General features: G+C 39.4%; 1 protein-coding gene across 1 annotated transcript; it reads right to left on the reverse strand.

Moving 5' to 3' along the window:
* Positions 1 to 2,164: 2,164 nt before the first annotated feature.
* Positions 2,165 to 19,256, reverse strand: LOC113669421 (adenylate cyclase type 3). The gene is made up of 24 exons (XM_027185441.2): positions 18,228 to 19,256; positions 15,054 to 15,203; positions 14,405 to 14,535; positions 14,139 to 14,250; positions 13,820 to 13,944; positions 13,577 to 13,738; positions 12,890 to 13,061; positions 12,332 to 12,478; positions 11,783 to 11,823; positions 11,520 to 11,573; positions 11,313 to 11,373; positions 10,490 to 10,587; positions 10,043 to 10,130; positions 9,651 to 9,767; positions 8,860 to 8,961; positions 8,099 to 8,274; positions 6,396 to 6,480; positions 6,209 to 6,250; positions 5,843 to 5,962; positions 5,316 to 5,462; positions 4,489 to 4,581; positions 3,886 to 4,003; positions 3,610 to 3,734; positions 2,165 to 3,115 (listed from the first exon to the last, which is right to left on the reverse strand). Exons 1-24 carry the CDS (start codon positions 19,059 to 19,061, stop codon positions 2,948 to 2,950), a joined length of 3,468 nt encoding a protein of 1,155 aa, XP_027041242.2. The 5' UTR covers positions 19,062 to 19,256; the 3' UTR covers positions 2,165 to 2,947.
* Between the last annotated feature and the right edge of the window lie 1,383 nt (positions 19,257 to 20,639).

A 20,639-nucleotide genomic window follows, 5' to 3' on the forward strand; every position in this document is an offset into this window, starting at 1 on the left:
GCCGAATGGCGCAGAAATCGGTAATCTTCGGAGACTGTCGGTAATCTCCGGAAAACTAGTGCAAGTCACGAAGCAACGCGAAGTAGTAAAGTGCTCTTGAAACGTACGGAAAGGAAAGGATGATTCGCCGCGGCGTCCCGCAAATTCAACATTTTCGTGCATTAGATCAGTTTTACAGGAACATAACGTGACCGAAATTACGGGATTAATCTGGTTGGAAAACTTCTCTGGTAACTAGGCTACCCAAGGTTATCAAAAAAAGTTGCCTGCGAAATTGGAATTAACTTGATAATTGCTGCATTACTCAAGGTACTAGACGGTTTAGTTCAAAATTGACTTGTTTAAAACATTTGATCCAAAAAGTTAGCCATACAGTAACCCAAATATTGCGAAAATTATGTAAGAAAGCACCGCAAGAAATTTAGCGCCGAAGTCTTCTCTCTGTTAGCCATTAAAGGGTTTTACTTTACTTATCAACTTTGATTGACATTTGTTAAGTGTCGGCACCTGCTCTATGGCTGGGTCACGCTATCAATACTGAGCTTCAGAAAACGGACTAATCAGAATGCTACATATACACTAGAGTAGGACTGGGGCGACTGAAGACCTTGGCCTCAGAGATACCGAGATTATGAGTACTTGGAAAGGCGAGACACAGGTAAACTTGTCAGCTACAAGGTCACACTGTAAATTTTTTTGCTTTCGGTACACGTTTTTGAAGAGACACGTTGTTGTTTAAGACTTCCCCGCGTCTTATGAACCAAAAAGAGACCATGTGCTATCTGTTTTAGTTAAACAGGGGACCACTCTTCATTTATCGGGAGAGGGGGGGAAGGGATCGGAGGAATTTTGGGGGGATGGGATCACATACTTTTCGGGGGGGAGGGGGGAATTACTACTACAGAGCCCTGAGGGAGGATCATGTAAATTATGGGCCAATTACCCGTGTGATTGGCTCCTGATATAATTTTTTTTCGTGGCAGAGAAACAGCAGAGAAACTAAACTGAGAAAACTTTTTTCTAACTTTAGAGTCCATTTAGGACTTAGTAATGCTTTAAACTTGGATTTTAGGGCAATGGCATACAAAATTATGTAAATTAACCTTTCGTGAACTCAGCGATACGTATAAGAAGCTTCTGCAGACTGTTGATCAATCTATCAATTCAAAAAGGTTTTTTATCCGTGTATGCGAAGGCTGAACGTACATCTCATCAAAACACTCAACAGCAAGTGCAATTTTGCGAATCTGTCTAATTTTAATTAATCAATTCAAGTCACGTTCATAGATGTTATGTCTTCGTTCAAAGCATTTTCATTATTTTCAATCAACTTGGTATGTCGGATATTATTTCTGTGTCACTAATCGAGCCCCTAATTAAGCCAAAATGCAAAAAGATTCTTATCTTGTGACGCTAGAGTTAAGTGATGCGTTTTTTACAGTGTCATATATATATATATATACACGTATTTTGATCTTTCTAACGCAAAAGTAAGGTGTAGCAGATTGAATCGTTTCATTTCGCAGAGCTCTCTGAAAGGGGAGTCTCTACGGCCACCCTGGTATTTCACGTCGGCTTGTACTTTGAAGCTTTGCGCAGGGATCCAACTTTTGAATTTTCAGAAAGAAAAACAATTTGATGATTGCCTGTATTAAATTAATGCGATAGGTTTTTATCTCCAACTTGATTTTGGCGGATAAACCGAAAAAAAAATCGTTACACGAGTGTCACTATTGTTAGGTTGGGGATAGAACGCTGTACCAGCTATTGCTGGCCCAGAAGAGAAGGGAACTTTGTCTTCAGTGAGGTGTCTTAATAGCATTTGAGGGAATACCACGTCGTAATGTCATTTGAGATCATCGCTATTTTGGCAAGGGGGAGGAGTGACACGAGTGCCTCAGAATACCAACACCCCTCCCCTAAGCTGCTGTTTTGCTGGCCACAGCACCTATGTACTGTCGAGTTCAGCTGATTTTGGATTCTGATATTTTTAAGTTTTATTTCGGTGATTTTGTCCCGCTGATATTTAATTAAATTAAAACATGGCCCATCCAAATTTTGTGACAAAAAAGACAAATACAGAAAGGATTTATAATATAAACCATCACACCCACCCACTTCCCCGATTAATACAATCGAGGCCCAAAGAATTCATGATCAAAGATTTTCACTCCACATACTCTATTTCCACTCGTTATATCTCTAAAATTTACATTTCAGATTTCGTTCCTAAAATGTATCTGGAGGGATACCTATTCTCTTAAAAATGAACAGACATCAGAGCTTACGGTGTGAATCACGAGTATGGCTTCGCTATTTTTCTGCTCTCTGACGGATAGGGAAGATTAGAAATCTTAAATCCGAAAAGTTTTCAAAACTTTCACAAAGTAACGCCCGCTGATTCCAGTCAGCGGCTATTCGTACATTTCATGTCACGGCAAATATTAGTTTTTTACATACGTATGATACAAATCTAAATTCGTTATTGATAGGATATAAAAACCCCTTTTTTTTTCAAAATAGTATTCGCTAATAAATCCGTCGGCTATGTCTGACTCTGTGAGCTTCGAATGAACTCTTTACAATATTTCTAGAGTGTGCAAGGTATGAATTAACAACAGTCAGTTTTTTAATCAAAAGCATTCATTTTCACTGTCGACCATTTAGGCATCAGCTTCGAATGTTTGGCGCGAGAAGTCTGGGGGGGGGGGGGGGTAAAAGATACTCTCTACGGAGGGATAATGTGTCAGCCCTCCCCATGCCCAGCACTCAGAGTTGTTTTACCCTCTCCACAGATCTCTTTTGGCAAATAAATCCAAACTACAGCCTAGCGATCGAATGTCACAACCCAATGGGTTTAACCTGGTGCCAAAATTTCCCAGGACTATTCACAGTCCTTTTCAGGCGTATATGACGCGACACTTAGCACGTGACCTCAAAAGGCACGTTAAATTGCCACCATATTTGGCAAGTTGAGGTGCACTGTTTTTTTCTTTGCTTCTCTTCCAGTGAGATAATACGTAACCAACTGTCCTTTTCCTTTGACTTTTACAGGTCCACGGTAGATGAACTTAAAGCCCCTGTCTTTCAGAATCTCGTACGTCTGCTCTGTAACCTGCAAAAACAACAGCAAGTTCCTCTAAATCATTGAAGCCGCCACGCGAGTGTCGCAAGCAGGCTTTGACACGCGCGCGAAGTTCGCACGTTTCGAGACGGTCAGCGATGCGAGGTTTAAGAAGCTCAATGCTGCAACGCTTTTGAGAGCCTCCTCGTAGACTGCGCAATTTATTGGTTATGGAAAAAAGTTTCGGTATATACATTTGCAGAAAAATAAACATATGTAAATGACATTTGAAAGGAAAGCTTCCTGGGAAAGCTAATCTGTTGAACTCCCGTTTTAATATTGTTGGGTAACGGTCTTTATCAAATCATCTTCGTTGGCAAAATTTTTCTTCAACAAGCTTTTCCCTTAAAATTTCTCGGCCCAATAGCTAGCAAGACAGTACTACACATTCGTAGCATCGGTGTTGAAATTTCTAAGTAGTGCTATGAAAAATTTTCCATGTTCCTTCTACCTTTTGTACCTCTCAACTAAGAAACAATACAAACCTGCATATAGCCAGCTTTTCCAGTACTTTCCATCCTGCTTGCAACATTTACCGTGTTGCCCCAAATGTCGTAGTGTGGCTTTTTGGCGCCAATTACTCCGGCTACAACAGGACCTTGACAGATTCCTTAAAAAAAAAGAAAGGAAAATTGTTAATTGGAAATACCGAAGGTTTTGGAAACGGACTTTCACTTTCTCTTCGTTTGTCTAAGTAGAGCCACTCTCGACTTATTTACTTTCTATAAACTTACAGAGGGAAACTAAATGCGATAACTCACCCACTCTTAGGACAAATTGATTGAAGCATTCTGCATTGATAGAATCCAGTTTGTCCCTTAAGGCAAGTGCAAAGTCCACAACCGTCACAACTTGTTCCCAGTTTTCACTGTGTTGAGACTGAACATCGAAACAAAAAATAATTAGTACTCGGATGTGAACAACAGTATCAACTTTTTCGTTCTATTACTATTGGTACCAAAAATTAGACCGAAGATTTTCCGCGAAGGCCCGCAATAATCTTGTTTTGTCATCATATCTTGACAAATTAGTAATAGGCTTAGCTTCTAAGTTTCGTCATGTTTTCAATTCCTCTTAGGGACGAGCCTGGCGGGCGGGAGGAAGCCTAAAGAGTTTTAGAGGATCACATGGTTTTCAGAGGAGGAAGGAGAGGGAGGGGGGATCAGTCGTTGCTCGCAGAGTATCAAGAGGGAATTATAGTAGATTGACTGCCAATCAGGGGGGGGTGGGGTAGGGTGGTCATTAGAATACTCCAGAGCCTTTGGGGGGATCAAATGAATTTTATTCTGACACAACAAAAATCCTCCTTTACAAGTTGAGGAGTTGAGTTGTGGTATGTTGGTCCTTGTTCTTTATCTTTTTACCTCACATTCTGGTTTGAGTCCTGCAGCCGCCATATAAGTGCTCTTGATCGTTTTGATTTTCTCAATACTTCGAAATCTTGCCTCTGCCAGAACCTGGAAAACAAATAAAAATTAAATAATATATCTTCAAATTCGATAAACTACTATTAACATTTTGATGGAGTAATTTTCAATTGAGGGCAGAAAGTAGGCCGGGATTGCATTGGTTTTGTTTTATTTTGCTCTGTGATTGGTCCAGAAAACTCACACCTCTCTCTATCTCTCTCTCTCTACCAATCAGATGCAAAACTAAAACCAATCACGACTTGGTGCCTGCATTTTCCCGCGCTTTAGGCAGATTATTGTTTTTTTTATTATTATTTTGAATTCTCATTGGCTATTACCGTTTTAATTACTTTGTTTTTGGTTTTACGACCCTCAATTGAAAAGCGCTCAAAGATTTTAACATACCAATAACCAATTCAAGCCCTTGCAAGTTTGTTTGCAAGTGCTCAGGTTTTACGAAGGATACCCCACGGGGAGGGAGGGGGAGGCAGCTGCCTTGTCTCTAGGAACCATATTAACCCTTTCACTCCCATGATCTCATGAGTAATTCTCTTTACTGTCTGCTATATATTTCTTAAGATGTTATTTTGGAGAATTTGGTATTGGATCAACTTATAGTCCCTTGATTGTTATTTTTCTTTATTCTCATCACTTGCCTGATTGATATTGTATTGATATTGTAAGGAGAAATTCTGTCTTGGTCACTCCTGGGAGTTAAAGAGCTAAGTGAATGTCACGACAAAGGTCGTGAATTTCTTGTGTTACTATTAGTTTCACCATACCTCGTCAAAATCGTTTATGATTTCGTTCAAGAACCTGATGCATTCCTTTCCGCCATCGTTGATTTGATCTTCAGAGTAAAACTCGTCAAAGTTTGGAATCGAAGCAAACATGACCGTCACGTACTTGTATGACTGGCTGTAAAGGTCCTGTCACGCAAAACAAAAGAAATGTGTCATGCAACGCTATGATTTCAACTTGACTCTGTTTCGTTACTATTAAAATATTTCGAGTTAAGGGCCCAATCTCATTTCAGTTCATGAGAGCTTTGAGTAAAGCTGAGACTTTCGGGATTTTGTCAACAGATCATGTAGAATTTGTCCATAAACCGAACAAAGTCAAGTTTTGTTTTCACACAATTACCACCTTGGGTCTTCAACCAATGAAAGACAAGCACTAGATGACTTGGCGCGAGTGGTAGAGTTTCCCGCGTTTTCTTAGCCAATCACGTGAAGCCTACACCATGATTAGGTTTGAGAGATAAACCATAATACTCACAAATATGAAAATGACGCAGCATCCAACCTACCGTTTCGTCTTTATTCTGATGTTGAAGAAAATAATCCGCCACGTGTTCAGGTAAGATGTTATTCACTAACTTTTGATTTCTTTCCCTGATTTTTTCTAATTCTGTTTTCTTTTCAAAAGCCTGCAAAAAAAAATCACATCTTGCACCTCAAAAAAGAGTTTCCCGAAGCGCGCTCTAAAGGAGTCTGAAGAAATAATCAGAAGGTCGTACGTTCGAGCAGTCGGAGTTCTTTTTTTCTCGAGTATGCCCGTGTCTTTTATTGAATAACCTCGTCTTTCATTTAAAAAGTTTTCCTTTCGTATATAAACGCAAAATGACTCGTGGCACAAAGAGGTTGTCATTATGGAATCAAATATTCAAGCATACCTCCATTTTCCACAAGAACAACAGACGTGCAGTTCGTTCAGCCTGAAAGAGACATTTGTAGACATTAGCCAGGCGTGTGCAACATATGCGCGCACGTGTCTTAAGGAAGACCACACCCACTTCTACTGCCTACTCAATCAATGAAAAAAGTGAACACATGGGGTATTTTACTCAATTTATCTCTTACTTGTCGGCCATGAAGGACAAGGATGCAAAAACAGAGCCCCATGATGACAGACGAAAAATACTTCTTTGGAACAAACGATGTGTGTCTATCGAGAAAGATCAGAGAATAAAAACGAATCAAAGCAGTTAAGCAAAAGAGGGAACTGTACATGTACAGACTGGGACGAAAAATGAGACAATGTAAAGGAAATGAATGGGTCGGCGAGAAAGACGTACAATTCTTTTTCATTTTTGCTTTCTTCAATCTAACCCCTCCCCCCCTCCGTGCCTGTTCCCTCATCTCTTTTCCCTAATTCCCTATCACTCGTCCCCCATCTCCCATTGCAACCCTATTCCCTACCCCCATCCATCGTTCTCTATCCGTTGTACACTTTCTTCTATTCCCATTCGCTATCCCTTATCCCCCTTTCCCCATCCACCCTTTCCCCTATCCACCCTTTCCCCTATTCCCTATCCTCCTTTCCTCGATCCCTTTTCCCCTATTTCCTATCCCTTACTTCCTATCCCCTGTCCCTTTTCCCTCATCCCCTATTCCCTATCCACCCTTTCCCCCATCCACCCTTTCCCCTATTCCCTATCCTCCTTTCCTCGATCCCTTTTCCCCTATTTCCTATCCCTTACTTCCTATCCCCTGTCCCTTTTCCCTCATCCCCTATTCCCTATCCATCCTTTCCCCTATCCCCCTTTCATCGATCCCTTTCCCCTATCCCACTATTTCCTATCCCCTACTCCCTATCCCCTTATCCCCTATTCCCCATCCACCCTTTCCCCTATCCCTTTTCTCCTATTCCCTATCCTCCTTTCCTCGATCCCTTTTCCCCTATCCCCTATTTCCTATCCCCTATCCCTTAAACCCCTATTCCCTATCCACCCTTTCCCCTATCCCTTTTCTCCTATTCCCTATCCTCCTTTCTTCGATCCCTTTTTCCCTATCCCTTATCCCCTATTCCCTATTTACCCTTTCCCCTATCCCTTTTCTCCTATTCCCTATCCTCCTATCCTCAATCCCTCTTCCCCTATTTCCATATTTCCATATTCCCTATCCCCTATCCCTTTTCCCTTATTCCTTTAACCCCTATTCCCTATCCACCCTTTCCCCTATCCCTTTTCTCCTATTCCCTATCCTCCTTTCTTCGATCCGTTTTGCCCTATCCCTTATCCCCTATTTCCTATCCCCTATCCCTTTTCCCTTATTCCTTATCCTCTACTCCCTATCCAGCCTTTCCCCATCCCTTTCCCCCTATTCCCTATTCCTTTTCTTACTCAGTTACTCAAAAGTTAGGACAATCGGGACAGGCATATTCCCCAGTCGCCTATTTTCTTCCCCTACCCCTAGTCACCTATCCCCGGTCCCCCGTTCCCTGTCCCCTATCCTCTATAATCTATTCCCCGTTCCCTTTTCTATATCCCCTATCTTTTTTGACTAAATCCATCCAGCACGATGTTCCTCACCTCAAGCCTATCCTTCGCTGTTTCTGCCTTAACGCTCCATAAAACCAAATACCTCGTCTCTCCTAATCCATTCTCTCTCTATCCATATACGCTATGTCCTATCCGTCGTCCCCATCCCTATTTCAATCAGCTAACCCTAATCGCCTGCCCCTCTTTGTCTTATCTCCTATCCCCCTGTCCCTAACCTGTATCCATCCAACATCATATCCTTTTAACTTGCTGTGTACACTGACAATCAAGTTAGAAACTTACTCATGGCTATAGTGCACATAAGCGTCGTAGTTGTCGTAAATGTCTTGTTGAACAAATATGTTGATGGTGCAATAAGTGAGTAACACACCCAGTGTTAATAAAACCTTTAGTGAATGACTGAGTTGGACTAGCACCGAGATTCCTACCAGGATCAGGATACCATTGTAGGAGAAATACTAGAAACAAACAAAATTAAACGAAACATAAAGTTAAACAACATTTATTGGAGGAGAAAATAACAAATAACCTAAAAATCAGCGAGAGTGACGCCAGGGGGTGTTTGAATTTATCCATCTAATCCGGTTTTGAAGTGACTCTGTAGAAACGATCGCCTTTTCTAGTCACCAGAAAAAAAAATGTGCGAAAAGGCTAGGTCAGCAAAACCTCGAGAGGATAATATCTTTATTTCAAAATGTATCAGTTGAAAAAATCTTTTACTTCACAAAGTGAACTTGGTATGGAAGGTAATAACCGCTCACAACATTTCCCGAATCTCTCTCATTTTCTTCAATAGGAAAAAAAAAGCAATACTTGACTTCACGTTAAGATTTACATTTCCAAAGCTCTTGCACTTCTCACTTCTCAAAGGCGGAGAAATGTGGCAGAAGAGGCAGATATGGTCGAATCTGAAGTTTCAGCCACCTCCACCTCGTCCCAGTCCTCCGAAGGGCAGAGAACGGAAAGAGACAAGGCTTCCTTTAAAAGATTAGGACCAAGAGACAGTTCACTTTTCAGTTACTGAGCTTTGTGCAACTACGTACCTGAGGGTATTCACAGGACGGACGTAAAGGATCAAGATACTCTGATCTGTTATATCTAAGCGCCACATCTGTTTTGTCCAGTTTCGTTGCTGTACAACCAAGCTGAGGAGGGCGTGAAAAACAATCACATTAAGTTACCTGTCTGTTCTGTGCTTTTGCACAGCGGTCAAACGTGTGCGCAAGTGCTAACGTTATAATGACGGTAACGTGCTTTCAAGCTGTTTGAACCAGGTTGTCGTACAAGCCAGTAAGTCACGGTGTTTTAAAAGTAAACAACTTTTTTTTTTACAAAGCTCAAAGTAAAATGGAAAATCACAGGATACTCATAGCTTTGTCCTCGATAAGCCTCAAGGTTTTCTCTCACCCTATTTTTTTCCTTGAAATAATTTATAAGCACGCTTCAGTTTTTTCGCATGTTTTGCGTGATAACGAAACAGTCCTTTGAAACAGGGCGCGGGAAATCGGTGCACAGTTAGCCACAGTTGATTCCCTTACACATGCCCGGCGTTTAACCGCTGTTCTTAGTTTGCATGTCTTTCTCGTTTTCAACGTAGCATATAGGTTACGCGTCTAGAAAACATTTTAACGACTCAGCTAATATTTTGTTTGCTGTCTTTCCTGAAAAATACCAAAGTTACAAAATAAATTCGGGGACATAGAGATGATGGGTTCATATATTCAGTTATCGTTCCAGAATGGCTTGTAATTTAGTTTTTCTCCTACCCAGACCTTGCACTGACAATGTCAATCATATAATGTTAGACCTGGGTACGAAATCGAGGGAAGCTTACCATGTCAATCAATTCTGTTCCAGCCAATAATGATACGCTTAAAGCAGCGAGAAGCGTCCGAGCTGGTTTACTGTTATCGAGGACGTTTGAAATATCCACCAAGAACTTGGGGAAACACTGAAAAAAATATTCCATATATAGATAAATTTTTAACGTAGTAGGTCCGTGTTTGAAGAAAATGTTTCCTTAGGAGGTAAACATTTAGCGAACGTGTTGGACTCGGAAGAAATCTAAGGACTGCGTTAGATTCTACGAATCCAGCGCACTAACCACTTCGCCACTGCGTCTATCGGTGATCCAAATTATGTACTTATTTCATTTGTTCCTTTGATATCTAAAACTTATGCCAGACATTGAATGATAAAAATCAGCAATAGAAAGCTGTCTCTCACCTTTGGAAAACTGACAGCAGCTGTTAGGACCGTGGGAATTGCCAGGAACAGGAATCCCAAGGAAAACGTCAAATAGTTTCGTAAAGATCTGTGCGAGATAAAATTATCATGAGATACTTCGAAATATACCTTGCTTAAATTATCCTAATTTTTCTTTCGTATGCGTTGTGGAATTAATTTAACCGTTCCTTCATACCGGATCTCTACGACGACACAAAGACAAAAAGGTTGTTGATTGGCGTTCGGTCTGGCACTTTTCTTCATAACAGTGGAAAATGACTGTTCACTGTAGTGGAGGAAAACCTCCAACTTCCTCGAGATTGTCGTTCTTGAGACCGCAAGTGACAAATAGATGTCAAGAAAATCTCTTCATTTCCAGTCCCCACTCTTCATTTTCAATACCTCCACTAACCCCCCCTCCACCCCCCCCCCCCACCTCTTACTTACCCTGGTAAAATTGCAAGTTCAACAAAGAAACAGAAGACGATAATAACGCAGAGGCAAAACAGCGACCCTCCACTCATTTCTTGTTTTTCCAGGGCATACTGTTGAAACAATGCATAAGAAAATATTGTCAAAATGAAACAGCACTACCCAGATGTTAAAGCATAACCGTTTTGTCGTCAGGGCCCCTGTTGATACCAGTCTTATGACTGAAGGGGTCACCCTTTTTAAATGTCAATTATTATTTTTATTATTATTATTATTATTATTATTATTATTATTTTTATTATTATAAAAATGAAGTGGAGTATGGGAGAAGAACCTGAGTAACTTTCGATGGAATGCTAGATTCTCCTTTCAATTCCCTTTGTTCCCTTGTGAAACAGAGACAAAAAGCAAAATCTATATTCGAGGCAAATCGCCCATTCATCCGTAGCTTTTCCCAGCTTCCTTAGCTTGAAATGACTGGGAGGATTACAACTACTCCTCCCTGCGTATGATGCTAGTCTATTGCAAAGTTACCCCCCCCCCCACTCCGCTCCCTCCCTCCCCTCCCTTAGCCGGTCTTCAGGCCAGTATTCAGTTGTACTCCTGAGTGGAGAGAGAGAGAGAGGTCGTGAAAGTAAAATGTTTCGCCCATGAATGTAATACAATAAGCCGGCCAGGTCTCGAGCCCAGACCTCTCCAACCGGAGTCCATCGCAGTAACACTACGCCACCGCGTCTCCCGATGTAAAACAGAGGGAGATGTTCATATTGCATCAAAAGTCACGTAGGCTTTTCTACTATGGAGCTCTTCAAATAAATAGTGAAAATTTTTTTTTTACCTGGAACTCACAGTCACTTTCCACAAATCGTAGAGTAAAAGGATTCATTTTCTCCCTGACGCTAAAGAAAATTAAAAGATGAGAAAAATACTTACAGTGGAATATTGCAAAAATAAAATTAAAAGCCATTAATGAAAAGCTATGGTAGATATTTCTTTATTCATCTCGTTTTTTTAAGTGTGCATTTATGTGTTTCAAAATCCATACCCTCCTGCTCTCTCATCAAGAACGTCAGACAACAGTTTGTTCAGATTTCTTTCACTGAAATAATCAACAATGAAGAACGTATCAAGGAAGAACAAAGACATTTCAGCAGTAATTTTCAGAACCCATGGTTCTAAGAAAAAAAACAGATTTTACTGTTGGTGTTTCCAGACTCTCTTCAAACATAATCAATGGAACACCAATGCAGCATAATCTCAAGATTTACTGATTTTGCAAAACAGAAAACATTTTTAGAAATTGCCAACCATGTTGCAGTCGAGGAGTCTGTCTTTTCCAACTCTTCCTCCTAAAATGAAGAAAAAATTCTTTTACATCCAGCATTTACATCAAAAACAAGAATTTCACATCTGACCAATCACGAAGAAAGTTAGAAAATATAACCAGTATTAACCAATCAGTATTCAGGACAGAAACGTTGCGAACGTGCCAAGAGCGTGAAAATATGCAACCTGCGCCAATAGCGGGAAAGCATGCCGCCCGTGCCAAGAGTGAGGTAACATGCAGCCTGCTCCAGTAATGGGAAAGCCTGCAGTACATGTAAAGAGTGGGAAACATACAGTTTGGTGTAAACTATGAGAAATCCTTTTACCGAGTTCTTGCTTAAGGACTGTTCGTTTACAGGATCTTCTTTTCTCTTCTTGTATTAATTCAAATAGTACTTTTTAAAGACTGGTTTTAAAGTTTATAAACGAGAGAGAGGAGATACATAATTCTGATAACGAGTAACCAAACCAGTGATTTAGATAACTGCGAGCGTCTTAAAGATAAATTGAGAGTGAAAATCATTCACTTACATCAAAAAGAGAAACTCTTCTAAACTCCATATCTTCTCTGTTAATAATACGTTGTTTATCTCCCGTAATAAGCTCCACTATCGGCGACGACGTTCGTCTTTTTTCTTTTGAAGAAGGCTCAGTCAGCCACATGGCATCCACGCTTTCCTGCCAAAGTAAACAAAAAAATAAAATTTTAGTACTTTACATAACAAATAGAAATAATTATGGGCCGTAAGAGACTTGCGTTCATAGGATTGAGGTTTTTCTTCGCGTCTTTCCAGTTGTCTTACCATATCATCCATTTATGTCAGATAAATAAATTTTATAGCACTTTTTTATCAAGTGACGTGAAACAAAAACCCAAGTAATCACGTCCACCGATCAGAAGAAAGTAAATGTCGAGAGCAGCTAATGAGACCTGAAGCGCGGGAAAACGCGGGTGACCAAGTCGTAGTTGGTTTTATTTTGAATCTGAGTTGAAAATGGTGCGGGTTTTTAGGAAGTAAAACGAAACAAAAGTAATCCCGCGTTACTAACGGCACTCAACTAAAAATACTGTTAAAGACGAAGACTCACCACGCTTGGGGATGAAGCTGTTTTGTCACCGTCTTCGTTTTTTCTTGTCACAATCAGGAACGTTTTAACTCCTTGTTCTTTAATGAAATCATTTCTAGTGTGACCCTCACCCGGCTCGACATCGTAATCCAGTTTAACGCAGTTGTATGTGGGCTCTGATATGTGAACACGACTGTGAGAGAAAACGATGATTAGGGGCAAAACATCCTGGTAAGGGCGTGGATAGCACAAGATCTCCTTCATCTTTAGCAAGAGGAAATGATAGTTTATGAAAATAAAACAGACTGATATGTTTGTAGTTGTCACTGAAAATATTTGTTCACGGTCCGCTTACTTGAAAAACCCCTCTGGGTCTCTGATCCATGTCACATTTTGAGATCAGCACCGAACAAATTTATAATGGCCATGAAGAAACAGGGCCGGATAAGAAATACCATCAACGGACGATGAAAAAAGTGGCGATGGCGCAAGGCGAGAGCTATTGTCTGCAACCGCAGTGGCCTGGACTCGAGACCGTAACATTAGGGTTTAGTTTCTCGCCAAATCGACCTTGTTGCACACGTTCCTGCAACCTAGTTCCAAACCTCACTGGAAATTACGTGAATAACTTATTACCTCATCATACTCGAGTAAACGCGCGTTCCCACAAACAACCGCACAAGAAAATAATACTTTTATTATACCAACCCTGGTATTCCACCGGATTCCATGCTGTTAGCAAGTGTGACGTCATTTGACCAAGCATCAAATTGCCACTTAATCTTCCCCAGGACTCCGGCGAGCACAGATCCTGTGTGGACTCCAACGCGCATATCTAAAGTTTTCACGCCGGTTTGTCGCCTGACCTTGCTGTGGGAACAGAAAAAAATACATCATTGCTATTCGTTAAAAAAATATATATCACAAACACGGCGTTAGATGGCTACTCACGCTATGTGGCTTATCATGTCACGTCCCATTTCAACAGCACATTGCGCATGCGCTTTGTTGTCATCCAGGCCTGCGATGCAATAGTAACAATCTCCCAGAATTTTGATTCTTTGACAGCTGTTTTTCTGCATAAAAAGGAAGACAGAGTGAATGTCGACATATCAGGAACAGCGATATTAACTTCCGCCTGATAAGCTTGAGTATTCTCATTAACTGTTTGCTGGATATTATATGGATATTATAGGGAGAAATTACATGTTAATCACTTCTAAGATTGAGTTTATAATTAGATAATTAGGTCAAATAAATAGGAACTTACTGTCCCAATCTTGTCAAAGTTAGCAAACAACTCGTTCAGTGTGATAATTAACTCCTCCGCTGTGCACTTAGAGGAAAGTTCCGTGAACCCAACAATGTCAGCAAACAGGATGCTGAAACGAAAAGGAAATCGTTTAAAATTTCATCTTAGCAGAGAGAACCTAAGTTTTACATTTCGCTGAGTTTTAAAGTTTTCTCACCAGTTCTCTTTGAAAAGTTAACCCTTTAGGGGTTTCCTCTCTAAAAGGGGATCAAAATCACAATTACCTGCACTCCTGATGTCGTCTGATAAAGAGTTTGTTAAAAGCTCCGTCTTTCAAAAATGTTCCATCATTTTCTAAGTCATTAACCATTTCTGTGGCTACGTGTTTGGGAAGGACTGAGTGAAGTAATCGTCTCTACAAGAAAAAAAAGGAAAAACTGCATTAACACGCTGTCAGATGCTCTACAAAATGAAGAGTGCCAAACAGCGAGATAATGAAGCTTGGAATCAAACAAATATTTATTTCTTGTTCTAGATTAGTCCAAACGCACCGCAAAATATAAAAATCCAAGTGATATTCTCCCGTTTTCAAACCCTACGTCCAATACGACAAGTCTTCGTTTAGAATTTAATTTAAGAAGAAAGAGTGTTTTGCGGTTTTTATAGAGGAAAGGAAATGTTTGTTTGTGCATAAAGTCGTAACAGGGAACAATAAAAAGTGAACATTCCACGCATCGAGCTTTGTTCTCGGAGAGCTGTTTGCATCTCGTAGATGATTGGCTGAGCCGTAGGTGTGGGGGGAGCCTTTCCTCACTTGAAGGGTAATTTTCCATCCCTCATAATCACGACACAGAATATTACGATGCAACTCTACCCAACTACTGATGGTTACTAGGTAACGATGATTGACGTGCGGTTACCGGAATAACCCACCTGTTGTCGATTTTCCGATTCCAAGGCGATTTTCACCTCTAATGACTGCCTAGTTTCCAGAACAGATCTTCTTTGTCTTCTGTCAGCGATATAAGAATCTATAGCACCAATAATATTGCTGCAGACGAACAGAAGAATGTTTGCCCCCAGCTGTTGATAGAGCAAAAAAGATATGGATGAGATCGCCATAATTCTAATTATCTGTGAATTCACGATGGAAAGGATTTTGATCAAGTTTGTTTTGGCTAGCTTGCCTTGGCAGTGAAAATTGTAAAATATGACAAGTTTTTCCTCTAAAAATATTTTTATTCAAAAGCTTGACAGCTTTTAAACAAAGAGAAAAACCTGTCACGGATGAACTTTGCCAGACGGAATGAATTGCCAAAGACACCTGACAAAGAAATTACTGTTCATTTGAAGTAACCATTATTTATATTCTACAGTTTTACGTCGCAAGTGCAGTTGAAAATCGACCTTCCTAATCTAGGTAGCAAACAGTAAAATACAATACAGCCAAAAATGAAGAAAATCACATTAAAAGCTTAATTAAACTGAGAGAACACCGCCTCTTCCTTTGCAATCTGTCTACTTTGGACAGCTTCGTTAGTTCACATGAATATGTCTCCTACCTATTTATCAGAACGGGTACTTTTAGGCTATTACTTGACGCTGTCGAAGCCAACTTTTTCTGTGTATCTACAATCAACTTCCGTAGTTAAAAGAGTTGTAATATTGTTCAGGTAACCTTCATATTTTCGTTTTGGTTTCCAATATAAAAGCATAATCTATAGAGTCATTTATTCCTATCAAAATATTATCCCTTGTATTTGCCGAGTAGCAGGAGTTCAGATCTCACTTCCTGAGAAACTCTTCAACTGCAAGACACATTGGGGAAAATTTCAGTCAACGATCACCCGTCTGTCATTAGGAAGTCAATAAAACAAAGCAGGGAGGAAAGGCTTTTGACAGGCCTTGATAAAATGTACAGTTTTTTAGCCAAGTCAGCTACGGGTTTCAAAATTTTGTGCAACAAAAAGTGGTTCGCAACGCTTGGAAAAATAAAATTTTGTTCTGCCTCCAGAAACATCGTTAGCAAAATGTCGACCAACGGTTCAGATCACGTGACCGAGAAATAATTTAAAAAAAGGTTAGTCGCAGATGTCCCGTGAAATCCATTTCAGGTGAATACAAAGGTTTCAAACTAGAAATCCTGGCGCCTGCTAGCCATATTCCCAGCCAAAATAAAAGCGATCTTTTTAAAAGAAAAATAAACTCCATATTGTCACATTATTTGATGCAAATCGCAGATATTCAGGCTTTTTTTGATACGTTTGAATTTCGGCGCCGACTTTCTGATTCTTATTTTCAGTTGCGTGCAACAGTCTGTATCATATCACATATCAAGCCCAAGGGGAAAAACGAAAACATTCCGGCCGTTATCACCTTAGCAGCAACCGCTATTGTTAATTTACAAATAAAAATAGGTTTACTGTTTACAGCTGCGATCAGAAGAATCATAATGTTTTTGCTATATTCTTTTCTGTCTTAATGGAAAATAATGATATCTGAAAGACGAATTATTTGCAATTAAAACCGAAATTGTATGAAATTCAGATGTTGCCAAGAGATATTAGATGGTCAATAAGCCTATTGAAAGCCGAGTTTTACATCGTTGCGTTGGTCGATTTCAGGTTTGTCTTAAAGGAAGCTTTTAGAGTTTTAGCTATCTTTGACGAAACAATTCATTACTCAAATTACATCGCCGGTGATAAATTTTTCATGAAGACCGCTATTGGCGTTCCACTGCTAGTGACGCATTCTGTCTGCCATGTGACGAGGTAATAAGTTTCAAAGTCATTATGTACGAGAGACCTTTGTAAACAAAACCTATTGCCTCTCATTTTCATTACAGCGCCATATGCAGGATGATATTTCTATTAATTCACAAAAGCTATTAGTTATAAAGCTTTTCACCGTAAAAAAGAACTCGCGTCTACGTTTTCGTCAAGAAATAAATTAAACTCTTAAATAACTGGCTAGTCTTGATAGGGGTGTTTCCAGTATTATGCTCAAAGTAGAGTTTAATTATTTTGTGTTGCTAGGCTAGATACGGTAGAAACCCAAAATGATGAACTGAATACATTACGCAACCAGAAAATTTTCTTTCGCACTGACAGAATTAGTTTTTCAGGTCTAGCGTCAAACGCACGAATAAATTAAGTATTGGGTTATAGATTCAAAGACAATTTATATTAAGTTTAAAATAACCGAAGCTTTTACAGCAAATCTGCAAAACTAGGAATTTTTTTCGCATTTAGTTCTTTCAATAAGCCATAATTTCGTCAATTAACTTTGTGAAATTTGTGCTTTTAACGCAAACGTTTTGGTCGTAAATAAGTCTGGTCACCGTAGCAACTCTACAAAACTCTGAGCGATAAAAAAAAGGTTAAATTTGGAAAAAAAACACTCTTGCTAAACCGTTGCGAAGAAACGAGTAAGTTTTGCATCATATAATGAGGCTCGTTTCGCTTATTTGCTCTTAAAGAGATGTTGCTGTAATAATATTAAGATTTTCTATTGTAAATATAGTGGCGCTTCAATATCGAGAGAAGGCGATCTCGAGAAACAACTTTAGCAGCTAATTTTGTGTGCGTGTCCGGTCAAACTAAGCAGAAGTTGAGATTGTTTTGCTCTACCTCACCAAGAAAATTGTCGCTCTTAGGCCGGCAAGAAAATGAGCAGTGAAAGTAAAGAAATTTTTTTATTTTTAAATACTAAGGCAAGGATATAAACATGAAAGGAAAACTAGATGGTTCTAGGTTTTCTGTATTGTGGCATCTCTCGCGGAAGACCGGCAATTTAAATCGCGCTTTGACATATATCTGCGCTGAAAGACGCGACATTGCGCGTGGTATAAATACACGGGTATGGTCCAATTTTAGACGTCAAAACAGCGAAATAAGACCTCGGAAGATCTTAATAGTGGGTAATTAGCGAAACCTTGCAAGCGTTCCTGATAGGGGACTGCAAATTCACTTTCATCATTCACTTCTCAAGTGGGCCGTTAGGTTGTTTCGACATCAGAAGTATAAATTTGCCACAACTAATAAGTTTTCTTGTTCGCCTACCGCGATTTTTAAAACTCTCCGAATTAGAAAACTTATATTTACTTACCTGCCTTCCAAAATACTCTTTATTCTGTGTAGCAAAACTGCTAGTGATAACTATATGTCCAACAGCAGCTAGGAGCGACATGGCAGCACACAGTGGCAAACTGGCGGGTAACATAACGTTTGTGATAAACATAAAAAACAGGAACATCCCAACGGAATCACTTGGCACTAGAGGATCGTAACCGATTGCCAAGTCCACTTGCAGCTGGAAGAACACCGTAAACCATACAATATAAGGCAGGAATTTAAAAACTCGAGCGGGAAAAAGCTTAAAAAAATACAGGATGATAAACGAGAGGTTTAGCGCGCAGAAGGTAGATGTCATTATGATTCGATTCACTTGTGTCGGGTTCGATTTGATAAAAACCACGGAATACATTGTGATTAAACATAGATTGACCACAAAATCCAGTAAAATTATATACAAAATCCTGTCCAGTTTGTGTCGGCAGTAGTAGCGTTGGTAAATCTCTTCCAGTTGGTGAGATGAAAACTGTACTCTGAAACAAGCAGGCAAACACATCAATTTGCCGATTGATGCGAAAATAAGCCGCATTTTACTCGACTGTGCGTTGTTGTAAGAGCTGCTGTCTTTAGCAAAGGCAACTTTAACATTTGACGTACTGATCTTCGATTCAGAAATAGTTCTGTCACAATCGTGAGTTCTTGTGTTTATCGTTTTCAAGGAAGTACGAGTTCCTGAATTTTCTCCTTCCTCTGAGTGAGATTTCTTTCGTCCCTTGCAACTTTCCACCGCATTAATATTATTTTCAGTTTCGTCACTCCATTTCACAAACGCAGGCGAAACTCTCGCCGTTACCCCATTTTTCTTCATGATTTTTGATAGTTTTTTGTCACCCTTTTATGAAACACTTTTACCGCAAATTACCAGCTCGTGGCGGACTTTCATCGTATTTTTCATATGCGGCAATCAAACGAGTTTACACTGTCTACCACCTCACCGCTGCGCTTATGCAAATATAAGTCAAACCTTCTGCACAAGTCTGATTGGTCATCTTAACAATGCCACGGTTGGAAGAAAGTAAAACCCGTTGGCAGAATTTATTTGACTAGCATGTGTTTTACTAACAGGCAAAAATAAAGAAGTTAAAATTGTTGACTGTATTGTTGTTTTTTTTTTTTCGCTTAATAATCTCATGAAAATTTTAACTCAAAAGCGTCAATAAATTTTTTTGTTTTAATTAGTCTAAATTGAAACGTTTGCGTGCGAAGAACTGCTGTACACAACTTCGGAACAGTCATTTATTTTTTCATTTCGATAAAACACTCCTTTTTAAAGTGATAGAGTCCTTCGAGAAGAATTTGTACACCAATTTTCCATTCGTGTCGAATATGCAGATAAGTAAAATAAACTTCCCGTGTGTTATTTCGGTAGGGCTAATGACAATTTTTATTCTTTTACAAATTCGATGTCAAATTTTCATTTTAAAACCCGTTTCAGTAATATCAGATACGTGATATGAAAACTGACCTCGTTTGTTTCAGTCTCGATTCAGCGTGATATTGAGATCATTAAGGTAAAAACTGTGTCAAAAACAAAAACACGCTTGATTTCGGCAGCGATAGCTTAAGACAATTTATCTCCATTTTTTTTGCCAAAGTTTTTTGTGTTCGAAAATAAAACTGAATCCAAGGCACTTTATAACATCTATACCCATAATAGGGTATCACATCGATAGCTAGAAATGAAATATAACAATTGAAAAATCAGAGAAAGTATCATAGCATTAAATGGTGCCCGTTGGTCTCAACGAGAGTACAAGCAAAGCAAAAAGATATCTTTTGAACAGAAGCGCCGTAAGTCTGATAACTATTACTGATTAAAAAAAAAAAAAAAGAGTCGTGTTCCTTTTAATTAGTCTGACGATGGTTGTTTTGTAGCATATTCGTTCCCTAAAAGCTTTTTCTAATTTTAATTTTCCTACACTAGTTTCAAAGAGGGCGATTTTTCAGCAATGGATATTTTCAACAATTTCATCGCGCGCATAAAACGGGCAGAATCCAATAATTTGCAGTTGCCGTCAATTTGCATAAAACCTTTACTTCTTCGCCCAGAACCTCGAGCTTAAATGCTCAAAATAATATTACCCTAACTATTTTCCCAGTCAAAGTGCAATTTAGATTTTAAATGGTGTAGAACTCGAGGAGCTAAAATTTATTGTCGGGCTATATCTACTAATAAAGACATTTGCACTTCGAACAGCGAAGGAAAATTAGTACAAATTGCTCCGGAAGGATCATTCATTTGATCAAAATTTAACCCGCAAAGAGGGAAAGTTTATGAAGACAACAAATGCGCACCTGTGCTTGAACAAACATCGTATTAGTTTTTCCGACAAATATGTTATAATTAAAAACCGGCTCCAAGATGTTCTGTCAATTGGTGTAATTT

The sequence above is a fragment of the Pocillopora damicornis genome, chromosome 1, assembly GCF_964200805.1.
Source record: "Pocillopora damicornis chromosome 1, jaPocDami1.2, whole genome shotgun sequence".
NCBI lineage: Eukaryota > Metazoa > Cnidaria > Anthozoa > Scleractinia > Pocilloporidae > Pocillopora > Pocillopora damicornis.